This window comes from Trichoplusia ni, chromosome 13, assembly GCF_003590095.1.
Source record: "Trichoplusia ni isolate ovarian cell line Hi5 chromosome 13, tn1, whole genome shotgun sequence".
Lineage (NCBI taxonomy): Eukaryota > Metazoa > Arthropoda > Insecta > Lepidoptera > Noctuidae > Trichoplusia > Trichoplusia ni.
In genome coordinates this window covers 524,909-550,995 of record NC_039490.1, presented here as the reverse complement: position 1 = coordinate 550,995, position 26,087 = coordinate 524,909, and the positions used below count along the sequence as shown (strand labels likewise).

The 26,087-nt window shown below is 38.7% G+C and overlaps 1 protein-coding gene across 5 annotated transcripts in view; it reads left to right on the top strand.

Moving 5' to 3' along the window:
- LOC113500165 (titin homolog) overlaps positions 1–26,087 on the top strand; it is a 151,231-nt gene that overhangs the window by 117,972 nt on the left and 7,172 nt on the right. For all 5 annotated transcript variants that reach the window (XM_026880866.1, XM_026880865.1, XM_026880868.1 and 2 more), the window contains 12 exons: positions 13–7,359; positions 10,144–10,395; positions 10,709–11,185; positions 11,482–11,654; positions 11,978–12,071; positions 12,421–13,054; positions 20,665–20,831; positions 21,297–21,506; positions 21,966–22,260; positions 22,739–22,871; positions 23,913–24,081; positions 26,015–26,054. In XM_026880866.1, coding sequence (XP_026736667.1) covers positions 13–7,359; positions 10,144–10,395; positions 10,709–11,185; positions 11,482–11,654; positions 11,978–12,071; positions 12,421–13,054; positions 20,665–20,831; positions 21,297–21,506; positions 21,966–22,260; positions 22,739–22,871; positions 23,913–24,081; positions 26,015–26,054 — 9,991 coding nt within the window. The remainder of the gene's footprint in view (positions 1–12; positions 7,360–10,143; positions 10,396–10,708; positions 11,186–11,481; positions 11,655–11,977; positions 12,072–12,420; positions 13,055–20,664; positions 20,832–21,296; positions 21,507–21,965; positions 22,261–22,738; positions 22,872–23,912; positions 24,082–26,014; positions 26,055–26,087) is intronic.

The following is a 26,087-nucleotide window of genomic DNA, read 5'->3' as shown; positions in this document are numbered from 1 at the left end:
TACATTCCACAGCTCAATTAACAGAAGATGAAAACTCAATGAAACAGCTAGAAGAATTGCTTCAAAAGGTAACAGACAAAATTAATCTACCAACAGACAGAGACGCTGATGATACGGAGGATCTAAAAGATACACTTGATGAAGTTCAGACAGTTATTATAAAACTCAAGCAGGACTATGACGGAGCCATGAATGATACTCTCAATGAGACTCTTGAAGATTTAGAGTGCAGTGTGAGAAGTGTACAGCTCCAGATAAACGAAGACAGCCCACCAGAGCTACTCAAAGAAGCTTGTGCAACATTGCAATTACTAGTTAACAATATGAACGAAACGCAAGAAGTGAGAGATGCAGAAACTGTTGCTGTTAAAGTACCTGACGAGAATATTTTAGAAAAATGTTCAACGGAAACAGACAGTACAGTTACATTACTAGAAGAAGCTTCTAAAATCAGTATTACTGATAGCAATCTAACCAATATAGTTTCTAGCTTAAATAGCCTTAGGAATACCGTTAAATTTCTTAAGTTGAGTTTTGAGGGCAATGCTGATGCCCTCATCGAACATGGAGTTGAAGTGCTACAAAATTTAGACCAATTAGAAGATAAAGTATTTTCACTCGAAAAGGATTTGACGGAAGCAAAACTTACAACAGAAATGCGAGATACTATTCTTACAGCAGTCCATTCAGTGTACGGCAGTATTTCTAATATGCGAGGTACCATTTCAAGTATACAAAAAAGGTACATGTTTGAACATTATGGCAAGCCTTCAGAAAGTCTTCTAAAGGCTATCAAAAATATAAACGGCATTATAGAAATTGATAGTACAGAAAAACCAACATGGAAGAAATTTTCAAAATCTTTACGAAAAGTTTTAAATCATTTTGAGGACATTAAGTTTTATATTAACCTTGATAAAACGGCAAGATTGCCTAGCGATGCTGCATTTACTAAGATAATTCTTGAAGAACTTAAGTCTAATATTTGTGAGGTAATGATACCACAAGCTTCAGTGTTAGGAGAAGAGTCCACTGCGAAAGTAAATGTTCTTTTAAATTGCGTAAATAAAAATATCACAAACATTGAATCAAAGTTAACATTGGAAGTAAAGGAAAAAATACCAGTGTTTAAAGAGCTAGCGTTACTAATTCTTGATGTAACAGACTTTATTAAGGTTGAAAAGAATAAAATGATTAAAGAAAACGTAGAGATTTTGACATCCGAATCTGCAGTATTGCAACCTACAGAATCATCTACCGAAGTCGTAACCCAAGATGATCAACCCGCAAGCATAGATGGCAAAATTGAAGAGCCTATTGATAATGATCAAAAATTAGATAGTAAATCTGAAATAGTTCGAGACACAGCATTTGAGAAACCAAGCACGAGTCAAGAATTACAAAAAACTTCTGTCTCGAAGAAGAAGAAATCATCTAAACAAGTGTGTATACAGGAAACAGAACCAGATGTCGAAATACAAATTGAACAAATCGCGTCGGAGCTGGTAGCAGAAATTGCTACGGAAGCAGTGACAGTCGTTCAAAACTTGAAAGATGCTGGTTTCTTAGAGGAAGCGGTGGGTACTTCTGAACTTAAAAAAAAACTGCCGCTCCCAACAAGTGAAGAACAGGAAACTTTAGAAGATCTACAACAAGTTGATGAATCAATTAAATCAGAAGAATCTAATGAGTTCATAACCTCAGGAACTCTACAGGGGGTTGAAGAATCTATTGAAATGCAACCGGAACAAAAACTTTCAATAGAAAGTGTTGCAGGTTCTGATAAGCAAGCACCTAGTTCTGCTGTTAAAACTGTTCTTGTGGAGGATCAACAAGAAACAAGTACTTCCACAGCAAAAGAATCTACTGAATCTTCTAAAGAGGTAACAAAAGAAACTCAGGAACAAATGAAAGCAGTTGTTGCTGAGCGTCATGTCCAAGATATTTCATCAAAACCTTCAACAAGTGCCGCAAGTTCTGCTATTAGTAATGATAAGTCTCAAGAAAAGGACGATGGGAAGGAAGAGAACCCAGAACAAGAAGAAACCAAGGTTGAACAGCATTCAGATGATCAAAGTCCTTTGGATTCAAAAGACACTGTTGTGCTTGATAAAGATCAAGCGCCTGAAGACCATGAGACGAAACCTGACCAAAATACTGAAGCTCTGATATTACAAAGTGCTGAAGTCATGGTAGAACAAGCCTCTGAAACTGAAACAACGGAGAATGTTGCAGATACAATAGTTGATGTTGAAGATAAAAATGTTCTAGAATTAGATAGTCATCACTCGAAAGAAGAACCAAATCCAGAAGAAGCTAGCACTTCATTGAAAGCAGAAGAAGTCAATCAATTACTGATAACAAAAGAAGAAACACAGATTGAAGCGGAGGCTGTGGAAGATCAATTACGATCAGCTAGTGATCATCAAGTAACAAAGGCTCAAGACGTAGAAGAACAACATGGTGTAAAAGTTACCGAAGTTATAAACGAAGAGAAGGAAAGTTCGCAAGAAAAGAAAAAAGAGGTAAAGTCAGCCACTGCTGCAGCAAACAAAAAATCTGATGAAGAAGTAACTCCAGCAGAGATAAAACCTCAAACGGATCAAGTACAAACGAAACAAAAAGAAGAAACACCTGAAAAAGCTGCCACAGTAGATAAAAATTCACAAAAAGAAACTGAAGTTCAAAAACCAGTAGATAAAGCGGATGAATCTGCCGAAACTGTAATTACCGAAACAAAAGAAGTAACTGAAAATATTGGGGAAGAAGTAACAGTTGAAAATAAAGATGAAGTGGCTAGTAAAATGCAGGAGACAATAGTTCAAGAAATGGAAAAGACAAAAGACTCGAATGAGGTATCAGAACTTGCTTACTTAGAAAAAGACAAAACATCTGTACACGCTAACGATGAAGCAGAAACCGAAGTAATACAAAAGCTGGACGATGAAACAAAACAAGAGCTTGCTATAGTCGAGAAAATTCATAAGGAAGATGTAATAAGGCAAGAACAAGAAATTCGGCAAGAGAACGTAGTAACAACTTTATCTGAAGCAGAACAAATGCAAGAAGATAAACAAGTAGAATATGTGGAAGAAACAGGTGAAAAGAAATCAGAGCAGAACCTTGAACAGGAGAAAGAAGCAATGCATCAACACGATGAAGATGCAAGAGCTAAGCAAGAGAAAAAGGATGTCAACAAAGGCGTTACAGAAGAATTACAATCTAAGGAAAAGCGGCAGGAAGACAAAGAACTCGCGGAGGCCTCTACTCATATGGAAAAGAAAGATACTGAAGGTCAAGAAAAACAAGAAACCAAATCCAATGAAAAAATAAAATCCAATCAAGAAGGAGTCGACACTGATAAACAGTTTGAAGAAATAGAACCCCAAAAAGAGAAAGTACTGTTAGAAGAACAAAAACAAGAAGGGGAACCTAAAGCCAAACAAGACAAGAAAAAGGATGAAGAAATTGGGTTGATAGCTGAAAAACAACGACAGGAGGAGCAACGAATAAAACAGGAGGAAGAATTTCAAAAACATAACGAAAAGAACTTGGAAGAAGACGAATTTAAACGCTTAGAAGATAAAAAATCTCAAAAAATCTCAAAACAACAGGAAATAGAAAAGGAAAAATTAAAAGAAGAAATTAAAAAAGATGAAGAAATAACGCTGGAAGAAAAAGCCAAAGTAGAAAAAGAGGAAGCTAAACAACGTAAACAAGAAGGCCTGGAAACTGATAAGAAATCAAAAGAAGAACAACCAAAACAGGCCGAAGATGAAAAAGCCCACAATTTAAGAGAAAGCGCTGAAAAAAAGGCTTTAGATTCCGAAAAACAACTGCAGGAAGAACTACGAAAAACGCAAGAGGAAATAAAACCTCAAAAAGAAAAGGAAGAGATAGAACAACTTGAACAGGACAAAATTAAGAAGGAGAAAAAAGGTAAGAAAGAGGAAAAAATTAAACGAGAAGCTAAAGAAAAGGCGGAAAAAGAAGAAGCTGATAAATTGGAACGTGAAAAGGAACAGAGAGGACGAGAAAAGTTGGAAACAGAAGAGAAACAAAAAGAAGAACTGAAGCAAGGAGAGAAAGCCAAAGCTCAAGAAGAAATGGCAGGAAAGCCTAAAAACGAAAAGCCGAACATTGAACAACGTAAAGAAGAAGATGAGGCCGAAGCTAATACAGAAGAAGAAAATAGACTCCAAAAAGGAGATGAAAAGATAAAACAAACTGAAGAAGAAGAAAAGTTGAAAGTCGAAGAGAAACGCAAAGAAAATGTAAGACTCGAAGACGAACGGGAAGCCAGAGCTAACAGACAAGAAGAAATTAAATCAGATGCTGAAAAACATAAGCAAGATGAATTGGGAGCTGAACAAAAGGTAGAGCAAGAAGAAAAAACTAGAACTAAAAAAGAAAAAGAAGATGCAGATACACGCGAACTAGAAACCTTGGAAATTGAAAGAAATCAAAAAGAACAAGAAAGAATAAAAGAAGAAGAACAAAGAGCTCAAAATGAAAGGGAACGATATGAAAAAGAAGAAACTGAGAAGAAACGCCAAGAAGAGCTTCGAATCAAGCAAGAGGAAGAAGCAAAGAAACTGAAAGAAAAGGAAGAGGCTGAAAAGAAAGAAAAAGAGGCTGAAAAGAAACGCCAAGAAGAGCTTCGAATTAAGCAAGAGGAAGAAGCAAAGAAACTGAAAGAAAAGGAAGAGGCTGAAAAGAAAGAAAAAGAGGCTGAAAAGAAACGTCAAGAAGAACTGCGAATCAAGCAAGAGGAAGAAGCAAAGAAACTGAAAGAAAAGGAAGAGGCTGAAAAGAAAGAAAAAGAGGCTGAAAAGAAACGCCAAGAAGAGCTTCGAATCAAGCAAGAGGAAGAAGCAAAGAAACTGAAAGAAAAGGAAGAGGCTGAAAAGAAAGAAAAAGAGGCTGAAAAGAAACGTCAAGAAGAACTTCGAATCAAGCAAGAGGAAGAAGCAAAGAAAGAAAAAGAAGAGGCTGAAAAGAAAGAAAAAGAGGCTGAAAAGAAACAACAAGAAGAGCTTCGAATCAAGCACGAGGAAGAAGCAAAGAAACTGAAAGAAAAGGAAGAGGCTGAAAAGAAAGAAAAAGAGGCTGAAAAGAAACGTCAAGAAGAACTTCGAATCAAGCAAGAGGAAGAAGCAAAGAAAGAAAAAGAAAAGGAAGAGGCTGAAAAGAAAGAAAAAGAGGCTGAAAAGAAACGTCAAGAAGAACTGCGAATCAAGCAAGAGGAAGAAGCAAAGAAAGAAAAAGAAGAGGCTGAAAAGAAAGAAAAAGAGGCTGAAAAGAAACGCCAAGAAGAGCTTCGAATCAAGCAAGAGGAAGAAGCAAAGAAACTGAAAGAAAAGGAAGAGGCTGAAAAGAAAGAAAAAGAGGCCGAAAAGAAACGTCAAGAAGAACTTCGAAGCAAGCAAGAGGAAGAAGCAAAGAAAGAAAAAGAAGAGGCTAAAAAGAAAGAAAAAGAAGCCGAAAAGAAACGCCAAGAAGAGCTTCGAATCAAGCAAGAGGAAGAAGCAAAGAAACTGAACGAAAAGGAAGAGGCTGAAAAGAAAGAAAAAGAGGCTGAAAAGAAAGAAAAAGAGGCTGAAAAGAAACGCCAAGAAGAGCTTCGAATCAAGCAAGAGAAAGAAGCAAAGAAACTGAAAGAAAAGGAAGAGGCTGAAAAGAAAGAAAAAGAGGCTGAAAAGAAACGTCAAGAAGAACTTCGAATCAAGCAAGAGGAAGAAGCAAAGAAACTGAAAGAAAAGGAAGAGGCTAAAAAGAAAGAAATAGAAGCCGAAAAGAAACGCCAAGAAGAGCTTCGAATCAAGCAAGAGCAAGAAGCAAACAAAGAAAAAGAAAGAGCCGAAAAGAAAGAAAAAGAGGCTGAAAAGAAACGTCAAGAAGAGCTTCGAATCAAGCAAGAAGAAGAAGCAAAGAAACTGAAAGAAAAGGAAGAGGCAGAGGGACTGGAAATTCAAACTCAAAAAGATGAAGTCGAACTTGAAAAGAAGAAATTGGTTGAAAAGAAACGTAAACGAGAAGAGAAGCTCAAGACAGCCCAAAAAGAAGAAGCAGAAATTAAAAAACTGGAAAATGAAAAACAGTTGGCGACGAAAAAACTTCAAGAAGAAGAAGAACAAGAACGAGAACGCGAGATTATTGCTAAGAAACAAAAAGAACTTGAGAAACTTGAACATGAAAAACTACAGGCCGAAAAGAAGCGTTTGGAAAAGGAACGACTCAAACAAGAAAAAGCTAAAAAAGAAGAAGAAGAAGAAGAGCGAAGCAGACAAGAAAGGGCTAAAGAAAAGCAAAAACTGACTCAAAAGAGAAGAGAAGAGGAAGAAGCTTTAAGAAAACAAACTGAAGAAGCTGAAATATCTAGGAAAATAGCTTTAACCAAGAAAAAAGAGGAAGAGAAGGCGAGGTTACGTAAAGAACAGGAGGAATCAGAAGCTCGGGAACAAAAACTTAGAGAAACTGAAAGAAGAATAAGGGAAGAAAGACGACGTGAAGTAGAAAAGGATCTCAATGAAAACTATCAAAAGGCGGCGACCACACGTGTAGACCGCACTTCATCAGAATACAAACACAAAACGGAAGAAAATGGTTTTTCAACAAGCCAAAGAACTGATATGGAAGATCACTACATCAGAGAATATCACTACGAACCAACTCGACAAAAATCTGACGAAAGATCAAAATTCGTAGATCATAACCTTAAAGACTACTCAATGGAATTCTCAAGACCGTCCGGCTACAGAGAAAGGACTTTTGAACATGAAACATTCACGGAAAGAGAAAGTTTGGGAAAAAATGCTACAATTTACAAAGCGCAGACTATAATATTGGATTCACAATTAAGGTCTTCAGTGCCACCACAGTTAGATAGAATCGACGCTGAAAAGAGAACGCAGCGCTTTGACCGAAGCGAGTCGGAGAAGCGATTCGAGCGGCACAAGTCTAAAGCTTTGAGCGAAGCTAGGAGCATGATCACTGAAAAACGTTCAGGCGTATCGAGGGACTTGAAGCGAAAGCCTGTATTTTCGACATATTTGACCGATAGAACTGCGGTTGAAGGATCCCGTGTCAAGCTTACCTGCAGTGTCCTCTCATCAGCAGACCCCAAAATAACTTGGTACAAGAATGGCGTGTTGTTAGACAACAAATTGAAATATAAAACTAAGTTTATGGATGGATTGATCACTTTAGAAGTATTGAACGCAGTTGTTAGTGACTCGGCGGAGTACAGTTGTACTGTTGAGAACGAGAATGGATCCGTCAGCTCGTCTGCTAATCTGAAGGTGTATCCGAGCTTCGAGGCGTCTCCCATCCCACCAACGTTCACGAGATCCATTCGGGGTGAGTACTGTTACCAAATATTAAATATAATTTTAATATTCGTTGCACTTCCGTACTACAAATTTAGTATTGCACAAAGCTAACGACTATTACGTTACCCTCTCTAGTAAGGGGTGACCAAACAACATGCAAAACCGGAATTTAAGAAAGCCAAGTTCAAGGCGACGCGACGTAACTCATAGGGGTACAACATTAGCCCATCGGCCGAATTATACGACTGTAGCGTAAGTAGGATAAAATCGTGTCGGATGATTTTATGATGTTTTAGAATACATCAGTTTTAGAATAACCAAGCAACCAACTCACCAACTGATGTTGCTGATATAAGGTAGGATTTTAAACAAGTCAATAAACTTTCCTCGCTTCAGCGCAATTTAAATAATTATTTTATGGAGTTGTGTTAAAACAATGACATCATCATGAAACTAAATGAAGTAAGGCTCAACTTTGTTCCAAATTAAATACTCGTAATGGAATTAAGTTATCCCGATTTATTTTTTAAGATTCTTAACAATTTGTCGAACATGATTTTTACCTAAAAACTTAGGTAAATCGGTTAAACAACCGTTTTGCATCGCTGGCTCAGAATAATGATGACGATTGATGGTATATAGCTTGTAGCATTTTTCAATATAAGGCTATCCAACTTTACAACTTAATCACATTTGTAAAGATCTGACGACAGAGGGCAGTGACACTAGTCCATCAAGGTATAACCACAGGATTGCTTTGAATTCGACAAACACACTCCGATCTTGGTTTAGTTCATGCTACAGCAGGCACTGCGATACAAGCTTTGAGGTGCGTGCCTGCGAATGCATCCCCCAAATTGGTTTGATCCTCCTAATCGCTTGTTAGCGTTTCCCAGGACCATCAAATCGAATCAGTTTATCACAATTAACCGACTACAAGAAAGCAGGAAGTTCTTAACACGTTGAAATGAGAAACGTATGAACGTAGAAATGTTTGTACTTCTTATAGAAATACTGATATTGGGTAAGGCAAAATTAAACATTAACAAAACCCTTGACAAAAAAAAACTGCAATTAAATCTGCGGTGCCTCAGACAAACATAAGGCAGTCAAATTTATGACAACCCTCTAAGAAAAGGTCTCATTATCTTGAAATGACTACATCGATATGCCAGAGCATGTTTAGAGACTCAGCAAAAAGACCCCCTTTCTAATAAGAAAACTCCCTTCAAACCGGTTAAAACTTAACAGGTCATAATGGATAGTCTACGGTTATTAACTTTTAAATACGAGAGCAAATAATGACACTAGTGAACTACATTATATGTTATTGGTCAAGTTACCAAGAAACCCTCAGATCTTTAAAGCATCAAGAAACATTATTCCTACGTACTATGCAGTATGTCCGAAAAATTCTGTCCGATCCTTGAAGGACATGCAAGCGACTTGGAAGACGCGCTAAAAAAACATACAATAAAATTAGGTCTTCATGTTACATCCAAATTAGATTTCTTTAGCACATCGTTAACTGGAAACATTACCCAATTACAAATTTTAGTTTCCTAAAATAGTTAGGTCCCTACTTTTTTCACTGTATGACATTATTTTAAATCCATATAACTGATGAGGTAAAGTCTTTTCTACGAATAATTAATCACAAGGTCTTCAATTATTATAAGCCATTCTACAACCTCTTATACGATTAGACAGGCTTTTAATACACACTTATATTACTTAAGCCATAAAGTTGTCTAGGTAGGAATATCGGAAGTTTAAGCTTCCTTATCACTATTTAAGACAAAGCCGAAAACTAATTTCCTTAAATTTGTATCGCCGTTACTCCAAAATTACGTGTATGGCTGTAGCGCTCGCCCCGTCCGCTAGAGGCGCTGCCTACTCTCTGAGGAATAGACACCTAAAACAGATTCCAAAACGAATTTTACGATGTTCAAAAATTATGTTTAGCCTTATAACATGCATAACTAACTATTTTAAATTAAAATTCGCATAAAAAAGGAAAAATTCTATCTTTGCTTAATTTAATAGTTTTTGATGGGCACTCCCTAGATGGCGTTGGGCGTTAAAATAGAAGTCGCAATGGTTTCGTTACACGCCGGCTTATATAACCGTCCGGCCGCCACAGTGCGGTGTGAAACTGGACTAAGGATAATATTTTTTGGAAGCTCACCGCACTTATGTGTACGGGAGCTTAAGAATACTCTTGAATTCTCTCTATAGGGAAATGTGAATTTGCTTTAAGCATTTTCTTTCATCTGTAGGCACGTTAAACAGTGTTTTACTGTAATTCTCTATGGAGTTTTTCTTTGTAAAATTTTAAAAGAAGATTTAGTCTTACTTGAATTTGAAATATTTCCACTATAACAAGTTAATCCACGAAAAGAGGTTAAGGAACGACTTACTGTCATTTGTTGGGTGTCAAATAAAATGTAGATACATACCGATTTTTGTTTCTATCTATTTATACTTGCGTGTTACGGGTCCGAAAAGCAGTTTCTTTTTTAATTAAGGTTGAAAACTGAAATGTGTAAAATTTAGCGAAACATCGATCAAAAACTTCAAAAACACGTGGAGTACTTTAAAATTAAATTAAAATCATTGCCATGCTGTATACCAAGTCATAGCTAAGCAGAGTGCAGCCACGCAGGTAGATTCGCGGGCTACAGCTAATCATATCACAAGCTTTAGGTAGGTAACCCACTTCGCTGTCCCGCCAGCAGACACAATGATAATAGAAATTTTCACATAATGACTCACATGAGAAATAGTTAACACTTATCAATCTACTCCTCAGACACATATCACTTGGCTGAGAATGAGCTGGTGTTGGAGTGCCGGATCCGCGGGCAGCCGCTGCCGACCATCACTTGGCTGAAGGACGACAAGCCGGTGGCGGGGGACGAGCGCTTCCAGGCGTTCTACCTCGCCGACGGGGTCTGCCGGCTCGCCGTCAGCGCGCCCACGCCCGCCGACAGCGGCAAGTACACGTGCAAGGCGGAGAACTCCGTCTGGGCAGACCAGATCCATCATGTCGTCAGCTTCAGTGGTAAGCTCTTAGCAGTTCATAGAGATTTTATTTCGCAAATATGTGACAGAATTGGCAAATGAGCAGTTCAGTTCAGCATAGTAACTTCTTATATTTAGTTAAATGCAAAAACATGAAAAAATGGGAAGTACATTTTTAAAACGTTTTGGACATAACGTAAACATACCATGACGGTATAACTTTGTTATATATTTTTCAAGTCATTATTGACTAGTTAGACGTAGTTTTGAGTATCCAATGCTGTAAAAAAACAAAAGTTAGACATGTTGCAATTTTTCTTTTTCAAAAGTACATTGAACATACTTTATTACAGGAAAAGACAGGTGTCTCAGTCCAAACATTGCTACAAAGGAGAGATCCCGGTTCAATCGACAAGCGCTCGAGTCTCGGCGCCCGCACTTCACTAATGTGCTGAGCGACTACAAAGTCGCCAAAGGCGGTACCATCGGTCTGCAAGTGGAAATCCGAGGATGTCCCACCAGGGTGGAATGGCTGCGAGAGGGGCGTTCTGTCACGGAAGTGTACAGAAACGCGAGGACTTTCGTCGAACAAGGCCTCTACACACTGGCACTATCTGACGTCACGGAGAAAGAGTCAGGCATGTACACGTGCAGGGCTTGGAGCACGCATGGCAATGTGGACATGAATGCAGCTATCACTGTGGTGCAGCCGAACGAGCTGGAGGGCAAGCCGGCCATCATAGTCGGCAGACCAGAGAAAGACATTCTTATATCGGTTGGAGAGGATGTTAATATTTCGTTTAGAGTGCAAGGCGAACCTAAACCTAAAGGTAAAATATATTTATCACACAAAAAAAAATTGCGGACGAAACTTTGAAACCTGCTGGCAAAGTTTATGTCCTATCAATTCTGCTTTTAAAGTGACCATATATGAAGCATAATTAAATTCCGTATTCTGTAGACTGATAATATTTGAAAAAAAAGAACAGATATAAAAATAAACATCAAAAAATCGGTCCAGGAAGTCCGAAGTTTCGAGATTACAAACTTGAACGAATTAAGAATTTCATGTTTTTTGAAGTCCGTTGCAAGGTGTTTTTGTCCTCACTGCATTTCGTTTCCACAGTGGTGTTTATGAAGGGTATCCGCGACATCACGACGAGCCAGCGCGTCTGCAAGATGACGTCAGACGACTACGTGAAGTTCACCCTGAAGAGGTCGGTGGTGTCGGACGCCGGGACCTACTGCATCCTAGCCAGGAACGCGTATGGATGCGACCGCGCCTTCGTCACTGTCGTGGTAAGATGTAATGTGTAGTTGTTGAAAGCGTTTCCGAAAAGTTTGCGAAATCAAATAACAGAAATAGTAAAAAAATAAATGGGTTGAAGAAGTGAAACTTCGTAATCTGGAAATGAATTCGCATGCCACGAATCCACTCTCGCTCTGTCTCTTTCTATCCCCCATTCAGAGCATGGAATGTTTAACGAAACAGTGCTCGCATAGGGGGCATGGTAGCGTTAAGCGTTTAACGCAACCATAAGAAAAGCCTGCAGCTGTACCTAGATGCTCTGGATTTATATATTGTAGAAAATATAATAGTAATTCGTGTTTTGCCGCTACAGGTCAGACAGCGAGCTTCATCTGAAAACCTGATATCAGACTGGACGTACCCCATAGATGACTCATCTATCTCTTTAACTGAAAGGAAATATAAATGTAAGTGTAAGCGTGGAGTTCATTATCTGCCGAAAATTGAGTTGCTTGGTTTCAATTATCTTCGCGGTTTCATTATCTTTGTGGTCTTAACTGTATTCACGTCTGCATCCATGTTCTCAATATAAACATACACGCAGCATACGTGTTGTTACCGAACATGTCAACATTAGATTGTAATGTTGGCGACTCAGCAACAAATCATTAGATCATTCTCACTATTTATATTTAACCCAACCTGCCAATTCTGGCCCGATCAATCTCAAATCAATTCAATAAGTCATCTGGCAGTCTCATTTGGCATCACGTCAAGTATTCCTTAAGGTCAGTGCCGCATCGGTTCTCGTTATAGCGGTCCCGGAGCGCATCCCGGGCGAGCCGAGCGTCGTGGACGGAGGCAGCAACTGGGTGTCGCTCGCCTGGCCCAAGCCCGAGCAGCGCGACGCCGCGCCCGTGCTCGCCTACCGCGTCGACAGCTGGCTCAGCGGCAAGGACGGCGGCGCGCGCTGGACCGAGCTCGGCATCACGCCGCTCAACTCCTTCGACGCCTTCAACCTCAAGCAGGGCGAGGAGTACCACTTCCGAGTGACGCCTCGCAACCGGTACGGCTGGGGAGAGTCCGTGCAAACATCCACCCCCGTCGGCGTCGGGTTAGCCGGCGACAGGCCCGAATTCATCGACATTCTGCCCGGTCAGCTGAAAGTGTTGGCGGGCGAGACGGCGAACCTAAGTTGCAGTGTGAAGGGCAAGCCGTTGCCTGAAGTGGTTTGGATGAAGAATGGGCACGAGATAGAAGAGGAGGAAGGGCGGGTGACGACCGCGTTCAACGGGCAGGACTGCGCGCTGACCATCCGGCAGATATGCGCGGAGGACGAGGCGCGCTACAGCTGCGAGGCGAGCAACGCGCTCGGGCGCGCCTCCACGTACGCGCGCCTCGCCGTCGTCACCGACCGACTGCTCTGGGAGGCCGACGCCAAGCTCAAGAGGTGAGTCAGCCGGACAACGAACTAGCTTCGTGTTTATTTATATGTGCTTGCGAAACACCTTTATTTATTCAGTTCCTATTTGTGGTGGTCATCTGCTTTCATTTGTTTGTAGTACCGGTGCCTTACTACTGACATCTTTTGCGAGCACCGTAAATAATGACCCAACAACATGGATCGAATTTCACGAATGGTTTTTTGTTAGGAAGAGATGATTTTCTTTCGCACTTAATCTGATTGAATTCATAATTTCTATCTTTAATTGTGTCAATTTTTTTTGTGTGGTAGAAACAGGAAGAATCAAATAGTTATAAATTTCTTAAATGTACTACTTAAATCGATAACAACTAGTTCCTAACGCGAATGCCTTTTGTGAATCTGCGAACAGAGTTCGTTTAACGTTGTGTTGAAAACTAGTTAACCACAGTTAAGTTAAAACTTAGTACGTTAAGTTTCAAAGGCAACATATTGAGGCCACAGATAAAGCGCGCGCATTTCAGGGTCCGCCTCCTTTGAGCTGACCAATCAGGGCTTCAGGATCCTTCTCGAGTGATCCCCTTAACTTTTATGACCGCGCGGTATTCACGAATCGTCGTACAGCCTCGGAGGTTTACCGGCTCGTAAAATGTTACTACGGCGAGACAACGACAGCGGAGCGAATGGAAACATTCAGTTAAAGTTTATGAGTTCGTATTGTTCATGCTGGGTGGCCATTGGAAGCTATAAGATTGAAAGACAATTGAGGAACAACCAATTCCTAATCGAGTTATGACTTGCGAGAGTTTTACTAATTTATAGTATTTTATTAGTCGTTGCGTTACCGCTTTATCTCGCGGTCGCGCATAAATGGTGTTAAACTATATGGTATTTGATGGGGATCCAAAACTTAAAATATTTTTAATCCGTCAAGTAGATCAACTTAAAATATTAGACACATATTTTCGCCTTTATCTGAAGAAAAAAATGAAAAGAAGCTGTTTTAAAGTTTAGAAGACGGAGATTGTGGCGTAACAACTTCGACACTTTACTTCACTTTAAGACATTAAAAGAAAACTGTCAGCTGTTAATTTGATGAACTGAACAGTATACCACTTGACACCTTGGCTATAAGTTAAAAGAGGTTGAGAAATATAAAAACGTTCAATATTAATTTCTTTACGACTCTTACTAACCATTTGAAGAATGAGTTTAAACAAATAAAAATTAAAAAAAAATACAGATGGTGCCTCGTCCCCGCTCGAGGCACGGGCTCTGCTTATATTCATAATTTTTATTAGATTAGTAGTATTAAAAAAAAAGTGACGCGTGACGAAAAGTTTTGCCCAACGATAAAGAAGTTTCACTTCAATAATGTATGAAGGAATTCAGGAAAAACACAAAATAGACATATTTAATTTAAAAAATTAAGTATGTCTATCTTCCGTCAACTATTGAAGGTACATTTATTATTATTAGGTACCTTAGATATGTTTCTATAAGCAGCCAAGGTTCGCACTGGGCTGCCAAGCTTCCCACCAGTAGCATTGTGCCTCCCGCGTGATTGTGGGATTGTCCGAAGGGTACGTGTTTCGCATTCCCTCTCTACGCAGAATTATGAATGCCACGTACCTACTGACCAAACGCGGGAGACGTTGGACGCGTTTAGGTTTAGTCAGTAAGAGGCCGGCAATACGCGCTTGAGCTCGAACAAATGAAACATTTTACGCAGTAAGTAGGATCTATATTTCAAACATCACTTTTAAACATGTTTTTTTTTATAAGATTTATCACATTTAAATTGGAGAGGTCTTTGTAATATTGAAGCAACCATTTCTAAGTGTCACACGCGAATGAAGTATTTTTGAAGTGAAAACTTCTTGCGGCGGCCGGCGTCGTGCAGTCTTTTTTTTTTTTTATTATCGGCAAAATATGTTAAACTCGCGTCAGGACACGTGTCCTGATCGAAAAGTCGTAATACGAAATCTTCTTTAGCACAACACTGCATCGATAGCGAAATAAATGAGTATTGTATTCTACCACATAAATGATAGTAATTTAATAGTGATAAGTATGTAATTAAAACAATTCGTGTAAAATACCATTCCAGAATGTCAAAAATACACAACGCACAGTTTATTAAGAACAATAAGAACCCGGTTTTTACAGTATCAATCTCACATAGCACACATCTCACACACAACACACACATAGAAAAATTAAATTCCTAAAATATTAAAATAACAACCATTAACTTTGAACACTACTGCTCGAACATAAAGCTCAATTCCGTTTGTGAAACTTCTTTTAAAATTATAATACAAAATATTAAATTAATATTCTCTGAAATCAATAAATTAATTTTATTCTTAATTTTATTTTGTAAAATAATTTACGCGAAAATATGGCTTATCTTCTTAGAAATAAAGTACAATTAATATTTACTCCATTTTAATTTTAAAGAAATGGCTTTAAAATTAATATTGATTTCTTTTTTATTCTTTTTGTGTTATCGAATGACCAAGCGGCGCCGCTAGTGGATTCGGTGACTATCAACCTTATAGAATTAGAAATATGATACAATTTTGAACATGTGTCCTCAGCGCCTGCAGGTTTACCTTTCACTCTTATTTTGATTATCTCTTTCATTTTGGGCATGACGTCATTGGCGTGTGTTTTGTTTTAAGACCTCTGCGTATCTCTGAGTTACACTTTTTCTCGTGGCGGGATGAACTACCGTTCTCTTTCTAATTATCTACTTATCTCTTTCATTTCAAGCATGACGTCACTGACGTGTCTTTTGTTTGTATTAGCATAAGATATTGTCAACCTTATTTTAAAAGCAAATTGTTACAATTTTGAACACAATGTTGCTTATGGCTGTAGTTTTATGTCCTGGTCTTTTTTGTACTCTATCTCTTTCATTTTGGGCATGACGTCACTGTCATGTCTTTTGTTTTGATATCAAATTGAGATACGGAGAAATTCATATGAATATTTTTTATCACATGATTATCTTTCTTTTTCTAACTATCAATCTTTCTCTTTCATTTTGGACGTGACGTCATTGGCGTGTGTTTTGTTTTTACTGGAATACGACATCACGTGTGCACAAGAATATGAATCTTCTTTCAGATAATTTTTAATCGACCGACGATTATTTATGTTGCGTAAGGTGATTTTTTATTATTTTTTTATTTGATGGAACACTGTGAAAAATGAAGCCTAAGAATATATTGTGGGATATCGTGATTAATTGTTTTAATAGTTTTATTAAAATCGTGTGAGTCAGACAAGCGGCACTGAAGGTTCTGTACGAAAAGTACAAAGAAAAACAACATTGGTCACCCATCAAATTTTCGACCTTACCAATCGTTGCTTTACTTGTCTTTATTTTTTGTTGGCCTCTAGCAATCTGCGAACACTTAACCGTCTATTACGGTGCATTAGATACATCCTGGTAACAAACAGTCGGACATACAGCGAAACCTTCGTTCTCGATTTCACGTTAAAAAACCGAATAGAATTTAGCTTATCCATTTACACTCTGTGATATCACAAACAAACACACATTATCCATAATACCCTAATCTTTAAGTCGATTAAACATCGTAATGTGATTCTAGACTAGCCACAGAGACTACTTAGCTATCAGAGTCAGGCTTGACGAAACATAAATTGGAAATTTGAGTATAATTTCAGTAATAGGTACCCGCGCTTAGGACTGCCACTTCAACCAAACCATTGTTCATTTCGAACAGCCAACACCATATTAGTAACTAGCTGTTGCCCGCGACTTCGTCCCCGTGGGTAGAAGATATATGTTATGATTTATACCTGCCCTGTTTTTTCACATTTTCCATTGTATCTTCGCTCCTATTAGTCGCAGCGTGATGGTTTATAGCCTAAAGCCTTCCTCGATGAATGGTCTATTCAACACAAAAATATTTTTTCAATTTGGACCAGTATTCCTGAGATAAGCGCGTTCAAACAAACAAACAAACTCTTCAGCTTTATAGATTAAGTAGTATAGATTAAAAAATATTTAAAAGACCGGTTTTCAATTAAACTTGTTGCTTTTTTGGGATACTTGAAAGTGACCACACTGACCACCTCTAGGAAAATTTTGAATTTCCAATAACTCTTTCAACCGATGAGCTAGGTTTTGGAAAAAATACCTCACACAATAGAAAGTATCAGCAATTCTTTAATGTAGGAATGAACACCTACTACGGCCGTTTAGATGAATAAAAAAGTGGAGACGAAAAATGAGAAAATATATCATATCTCTCGACCCATTCATACTCACGCAACAGGAATTGGTAGAACGGTCAGTTATTATACCTTCCTATACTAATGTTATGAAGAGGAAACATTTAATTGTTTGTTTGTTTGTTTGACACGAATACGCTTCGAAACTACTGGACCGATTTGAAAAATTCTTTCACTGTTGAGAAGCTACATTATCCCCGCTGAACACAGGCTATAAATTATTTCGAAAAATATTAAGGTTCCGTAAGAAAATTGCAATAATGTAACCAAAGGTGTAAAATCGGAAACCTATTTCTGCGTACGCTGCTAATACTATAGAAAATAGAACAAAATGATGTACCTACTATGGGTTTGCTTACCATGCGGACGAAGTCGCGGGCAACTGCTAGATTTAAATAAAATAGGTACAAGTCTTGGTGAATCCGGAATTTTACTCTGATCCTCAGAATTGTAGATTCTATCGAATAATTTAATTAAAATCATGATCATACAAAAACCGGGTTCTTAATGCACTGTGCAACGTTCATATTGAAGTTTTCACTTCTGCCGGCACTCCCGGAGTGCAACACGTGGTATTTTTTTTTGAAAAATGTTTCTTTGATTTTTTTATAAAATACTAGCAATTGCCCGCAACTTCGTCCGCGTGGTTACAAGAAATTGCGACTATAACTTGAGATTTAAACTATCCTATCTCTCAAGTTGGATCGAACTGCACATGGTGTGCGAATTTTATTATAATCGGTTAAGTGGTTTCGAGATTTATATATATTAAGATCTGATATATTTAAAAACTGATAGTACGGAAACATGACGCCATATTGCCGAAACGGACTTCCTTTGCATTGTGGTCCGGTTAGCTCCCAGTCGCGTCAAAAAAGTTTAACTTCAAAAAGTACCGTTACTTGTTAATACGAAGTATTAGTTGCACAATAGATTGTGATTGGTGGGTAAGGTTCTGGCGCCTCCTTTGTTCCTCCCTCCGATTACAAATACATAACGCGTTTACAAAGAAAGTAAAGTATATGGAGTCATTGTTTCAGTGAACATTTATGTAACGCCTGACTCAGATTGGCTAGGACAGAATCTACAGAATCATTACGATGTTTATTCGACTGAAAGATTAGGTTTAATGGATAATGTATGTTTGTTTGTGATATCACAGAGTGTAAATGGATGAGCTAAATTGTATTCGGTTTTAAATATGAAATCGAGGATTAAAGTGCCGATGTGTGTCCGACTGTGTGTTACCAGGATGTAGGTATCTAATGAACCGTGATAGACGGTTATATGATAGCAGATTGCTAGATAACAACAAAAAATGAAAATAACGTCAGGTAAAGCAACGTTTGGTAAGGTCAAAAATTGGATGGGTGACCAATGTTGTTTTTCTTTGTCCTTTTCGTACAGAACCTGCAGTGCCGCTTGTCTGACCCACACTTTTTATAGTATTTTTTGGTAATCAAGCGATGGTTAGGGAGTATTACCTAATACCTACTTGTAATAATTTACTAAAATCGGTTCAGCCATTGAATAAATTCAAATATACCTACTATCTAATAATAATATGTATTCAACGATATCCCACTTCAATATAGTTCTATGACTTCATTTTTCAGTCTTTCAACAATTAAAAAAAAGTAAAAATTAAAAAGAAAAACATTCTACGGAACAAAATACAAACACGCACCTTATATTTAACGCAGTAATATTCTTGTGCACACGTGATGTCGTATTCCAGTAAAAACAAAACACACGCCAATGACGTCACGTCCAAAATGAAAGAGAAAGATTGATAGTTAGAAAGAGAAAGATAATCATGTGAGAAAAAATATTCATATCAATTTTTCCGGATCTCAATTTGATATCAAAACAAAAGACATGACAGTGACGTCATGCCCTAAATGAAAGAGATAGAGCACAAAAAAGTAAATGTACAGCCAGAAATGTAGCAAATTGCCTTTGAAATAAGGTTGACAATATCTTATGCAAATAAAAACAAAAGACACGTCAGTGACGTCATGCTCGAAATGAAAGAGATAAGTAGATAATTAGAAAGAGAACGGTAGTTCATCCCGCCACGAGAAAAAGTGTAAGTCAGAGATTAGCAGTGCAGAGGTCTTAAAACAAAACACACGCCAATGACGTCATGCCCAAAAGGAAAGAGAGATATTCAAAATAAGAGTGAGAGGTAAAACTACAGGCGCTGAGGACACAATATGCCCAAAATTGTATCATATTTCTGAAGCTATAAGGTTGATAGTCACCGAATCCACTAAGTAGTGGCTCCGCTGGGTCATTTGGCAATCACAACAAAGAATAAAAAAAATATAAATCTGAATTAATTTTAAAGGCATAACAATAAAATTAAAATGGAGTAAATATTATTTGAACTTTATGACTAAAGACATAAGTCATATTTTTGGGTAAATAATTTTAGGAGCATAAAATTGAAATAAGAATTATATTATTGATTTTTAAGAGAACATTAATTTAATATTTTGTATAATAATTTTAAAATAATGTTTCACAAACGGAATTGAGCTTTATGTTCGAGCAGTAGTGTTCAAAGTTAATGGTTCCTATTTTAATATTTTAGGTATTTAATTTTTCTATGTGTGTGTTAGATTGATACTGTAAAAACGCTTTTCACTTGCGAATATAATTTGTTTGCGTGACCTTTATCTGTATTGAAGGTCGAACCGCATGTAGTCAAAATTGAGTGCGTAAATAGAGCTATTAAATCAAATAATTTTTAAGAGTTTAAAACATTGAGCAGATATAAACATACTTCACTATTTTCTATGATACCAGGTTATTAGACTTGACTATACTTTTATGTTTTTTTTTCGATAAGATATCGGAACTATGAAGTTAAGTAAACAGGTATCTTAGTAAGGGAATTTGACTAAAGGAAATTGCGGTTCGCAGTAAGCAGCACTTAGCCTGACAGATTTAAGAATGCACCGGTTATATACTGCAATGTTCACCTCCAGAGGGCAGTACTAGCACTGTACACAACTACCAAGCACCCCGTTTGTGAAGTAGTTTCTTTAGGTCATTCACTTTGGCAGTATGTTTGATGTATGTGCTTGTGGCGCCCTCTGCGGCGAGCTCTGCGAAATGTCCCTTGCATCCTCCGTGGTCGAGTGGCGTACGCACCGGATTCAAGGTGTCGCTAGCTCTGAGGTCCCGGGTTCGATCCCCGGTCGGGTCAATGTAAAAAATCAAATTTCTACATTGTCTCGGGTCTGGGTGTTTGTGGTACCTTCGTTGTGTCTGACTTACAAGGGGTTTAAAACAATGTTTCTATTAAAAAAAAATCTTTATAGGTGGTTACGTGTATTGATGAGTGTGTGTGTACCCAGGGAGCGGTCTCAGGACGCCGAGGGCGAGTACCCGCCGCAGTTCACGATGCGGCTGCGCGACCGGCGCGTGCAGGCCACGTACCCGGTGCGGCTCACCTGCCAGGTGGTCGGCAGCCCGCCGCCCGCGCTCTCCTGGTTCAAGGACGGAGACCATCTCGCACTTGACAGTGAGTACCTGCACCTGCAGTACGGTCAAAGAAAGAAAGTAATTACATTTCGTTTTATTTAGTAACCTGAGTAGGAACAATGCCCAAATTGTAAACATGGAATCCTATAATTAAAAAATCGCTGTCCCTTCGTCTGTTAACAGGCTGTAACTCAAGAACAGTTGTAGCCAGACAGGTTTTCAAATTATGTATTTTTTGACGGTATTACAATAATAGGTAAATCAACATCAAATCGAGCGGATATTTTTTGTTGTTAAGTAGCCTTTTTGTAGGACACTCGCTGTGACGCAACTTCCACTTGCATTGATCAACTTTTTAACACTTGCACCAAAATTAAGTTGTCGCAAGTGTGGCCGCTGTGTGTATGTACAGATCTACTTCTTTTGTTTTTGTAGAAATATTTTCTATTTTTTTCTCGTTTTCAAATTAAACTTCATAATTTATCGGAGTTTCGTCTGTGCGCAGGCCGTCGTTCAGTGTACCAGGACGAGCACTTCCACACGCTGGAGATCGCGCCCACGACGCTGGAGGACGGCGGCGTGTACGAGGCCATGGCGCGCAACAGCAGCGGCGCCGTCAGCTGCCGGTGCAGCCTCGTCGTCGACAAGGGGATCCGCGCCTACGTGGCGCCGGACTTCTGCTGCGGACTCGAGCCCTTGTACCGACTGGCTGAAGGTGCGTTTTATACTCTCTATAGTCGATAACTTTCATACAACGCCATCTAGTGTCAAACTAAGCAAAGCTTGTTTTATGAGTATTAGGCAGGCAACTGATAAGCATACTTATATATTTCTAAATTCATACAAAGTATAGATAAATGATCGTGTTCGTCACACAAACATCCTTGCTGGTAATCGAACCCACGATCTCCGGTATAGCAGTCAGGGCCACTAACCACTAGACTCACATCCAGACAATAATGCAGCTTATTTTCGGTCTGTTTTAATTAATGTGAAGAAAATGTGAGGCTTTTATCTAGAGTAAGACAGTCTGGGCTTAAAATAATATGAAATCAAGATTGGAATTATATGTGCAATTTGATTAAATGCAAAGAAAATCACACAGCTGTTACCGGTATGATTAAGTCCGTCATCTGTAATCACAAACAACTAACAATTTTCTCCCCGTACCCAGGTGACGAGCTCCGCATCTCTGCTGTGGTGGAGGCGTACCCCTCGGTGGGGGTGACGTGGTACCGGGACGGTGTCCGGCTGCGCCCCAGCCGCAGAGCCATCATGACGCTGGACCGCGACGGCCAGATCGAGCTCGCACTCGCCGCCGTCACCGGCCGCGACGCCGGCGTCTACACCTGCACCGCGTCCAACGAGGTCGGCAGGGCGTCCACCTCGGGGAAAGTCGAGGTTATAGAGTCAGGACAGCCGAGGGAAAGGAGGAACGCACCCGTCGTCATCAATGCGCCTGATGTGCCGTGAGTGTTGATATTGTGACTATTGACTGATTAAATAATGGTTGATTAGAAAGCAGGTACTCCGTCAGACTCGTCGTAAAACTTCAGGTTGACAGCTAGAAAAAACATCTTTGGTAGTAACCAAATCTCATCAAAACATACATGTGAAATGAGAGCCAAGTTCAACGACAAAAGAAGTGAGATCTAAATGTGAGCTAAGTTCCATGGTCAGTACTAAAATTCATTTGTAATTACATAAAAGATCATGTCTTCATTATAACTCAAAATAATAATATTATAGTCTAAGGTCTGACTTAGCTAGTTGCTGCTCGCCACCTGTTACATAAACTTGGCTCCGATCTAGATTAGCGAGTTTTAATTGCTTTCTGTTTCGATACATATATTTTTTGACCTTAGAACATCAAAACCTATCAGAAATATAATTCTTAAAGGGTTTGACATTGTTTCATGTATATCTAAACATTAACTTCCATGACAGGTACTCCAAGGAGCCCATGTTTGTTCGGAAGCCGCGCTCCAGCGAGGCTCGCGAGGGAGACACCGTGATCATCGCTTGCGAGGTCATCGGAGACCCCAAACCTGATGTGTACTGGCTTCGAGACTTCCTCAAGGTAAGAGGATACCTAAATGGTTTTTTAATTAAACTGTAAATGGAAGGATCCTGTTAGATCTATACTAATAAAGAGAGATTTGTTTGTATGTTTGTAATGAATAAACTCAAAAACTACTGGAGCGCTGTCATAAAATGCCAAGAGCAGTGAAAAAAATGCATGAAACAATCAAAACTTAATTTTGCAATTTTAAACATTTTTAACAAAATTGCGTACAAGACAATTGATTGAAATTTTCAATATTAAACTTTATTTATCCCTGAATCGCGTCGCTACATTATCCTGTAGCCGTGGTCAACTACGACGTAACCGTAGCCGTAGGCGTGTAGCGTGCTTGGAGTTTCGACTTAGCAAGATTAATATTGTAAATATCTGTCGCTTACATTTTTTTTTTAAATACTGCAGTCGAATTAGTTATGTGAATGAGTGTATTGTTTTTTCTAATTAATTGTTTCCCGCATACTTTACACACATGCCTTTGAAAGTTTAGGTAGACTACGTTTTCAATTACTGCGGTACGCAGAACGCCATTGTAGAGTACAAACAAATTTACATAGATGGCAGTACCGATGCGGAAATGAATTTTCACCATGAGTCTTCATATAAATTTAACTGTAACACGCCAATCTCTATTATACTTATAGTATAATGGCAGAGGCTACGTGAATGTATGATTGTTACATCTTCAAGTTCAAACGGCTGAGTTAAAGGCACCCTGCTTTAAATGAAACAATGGTTTCTTTTTGAATATCGCTTTTGTGCATCTACAAGAAAATCAGTAAGTCTCCAAATATATTGAAACTAGCTACCGCTACAAATCGTAAATGACCCGAAAGGAACATAAAATGTTAGGTTATAAACTATCTGTGAACTAAGTTTCGTCTAAATCCGATCATTTTTTTTGCGTGACAGAAGAACAAACTTCCACACAAACAAACTTAAGAACTTCCTGTTTCTTTTCGTCGGCTAACAGGATTGTTTATTTCTTAGTATTTTCCGCTATTCTAGGCTCTACATTCACGCTTCTCCATAACATTTCAGCCGGACTACTACCGCGACGCGTCTCACTTCAAGCGAGTGGGCGACGGGCCGGAGTACCGCTTCGAGATCCCCCACGCCAAGCTGGACTACACCGGCGCCTACTCCGTCGTCGCCCGCAACGTTCACGGGGAGGCCAAGGCCATCATTTCTCTTCAGATATTGGCTAAAGGTGAGAAACGTTCAATCATTAATCCTGATAAAGTGATAACAGATGTCCTCAGTTTTAAGTTCACTTACCACCTTGAGAAGAAACCTCGAGTTAAAGTCAAAGATCTCTTTCTTTTGATCTTCACTAGTAGATACTAGTTACCTAACCTACTAGAAATACTAGCAAAAGGAAGCTATCCGGCACTCATACCTTAAGTAAGTAAATAACGTAACAATTTTAAAGAAAGTCTTGTTGCTTCCTTCTAGACAGAGTTTTAAATTCCGATAGGTACAGTTCTCGTTTCCTGTTAGAAATGAAAATAACTGACAAAATTACCATCCATCTGATTTTTGTTTTCTATTGAAATTCATTATCTCGGATTTCAACACAAACAGCCATAGCCAGATATACAAGTGAATAAAATTGTAATGTTGGCTGACTGGAGAGTGCACACAACAAAAGCCTCTTCACATGACTTGCATAGCTAAGTGTCCTCACACACGATACCACTTCAGGGCTGTGTAAGCACCGCTCGAGCCTGCACAAGCATTCAACAAGTGCCGGCACCTCGCTCGTGCATTTAAAAAGAGATCGGAATTAAATAACGTAGAGATACTCTTACAAATACACCGTGTATATTTCTTTAACATGTTGGTCATTTTAGTTTGAGTATTATACAACGCCTCTATTATACAAAGGTTTAGAATTATAGGTAATCTTCTTACCTACGGAATAAGTTTAGTATTAAAACAAGCGAGATTGTCCGAAGGGTCACCACAGCCCTGTATACTAAAGATAAACGAAGGATCAAGTACAAGCCAAAGAGGAAAAAGTCATTGATGATTTCCAATTCAAAAAAATAACGCATCGTATTAAGAATAAGATATGTCACTAAGTCACGTTGAGTAAAAGAGATGGAGATATCACGGAGTATACAGTAAATTAAAGAGATATTTTTTCGTTTAGATCCTCTCTCTTTAATTAAAATAATAACTTATCTTGTTCTCCACACAATTTCGTGACGCTTCAGTTTTATGTCACCCTAAATACCGCAATGAATACTTAAGAAATAAAAAATGAATTGTTTTGTTTCACAAAGAGATTTCTTCATTGTCTTGTGGCCCACCCCTGGCGTGTTCTTAAACGATCGCACGCCCCCCGAAAATAACTTCACGGGCACGCCCCTCAAATTTCACGGATAAGGGAAGTCTCCCTATTTGCCGGGTTTTCTGTTTCCAGGAATGTTAGGGCGGTGTGGGGCTGTCACGGGCAATGATAAAACCATTAAAGGCGGGACCCGCTGTCACGGACCATGATTTACGATTACGCTCGGGGTCACCGTGAACCCTATTTGTGTGCGCCGTAACCAGTGAGAATCAGGCGACGCTCTCTAGGGTAGCTTCACGTACTCCTTGCGTAAACAATGGCAGGGATAAAAGATATTGTTTGGGAAGGGCATTACTGCCACACGCGAAGATAGACGGCTGTTTGAAAGGGCGAAGTGCATCGTAACGTTGTTTTGGGGTCGATCAAAAAAGTATTAGAATAAAAATTCTAATTATTTGACCAGGCAAATTTCAGTAAAAATTAAATAATAATATTCTTCCAAACCGTATGGAATCGCGGGCTACTACAATTTTTACAACAACGTTACACTTGTTATCAAAAATTGCACTGATACGTGACGTCACACGAGGTTTCCACTTATTGTTATAATCTTCAGTTTTTTTAAACAACGTGATGAAAGAAAATATGTATCTAGTATTTTTTTAAAGATTTTTTTTAAATAACCATATCTTGAACAGTTGAGCTGTATTCGAGTCTGAAAATATGGTAGAGGTTTAGGCATTTGACATGTATTAGAGCTTTAAGTTTGACATACACCCGTCTCATAGCCTGGTTTTATTTAAGGAATGATAGCAACTTATAATAGTCATGTGTTTTAACGTTTCAGATCCGTCTTCGACTGATGATTCACACAACGTTCGATACGGGTAAGTTAAACATGTTATTTAATCCAATCTTAA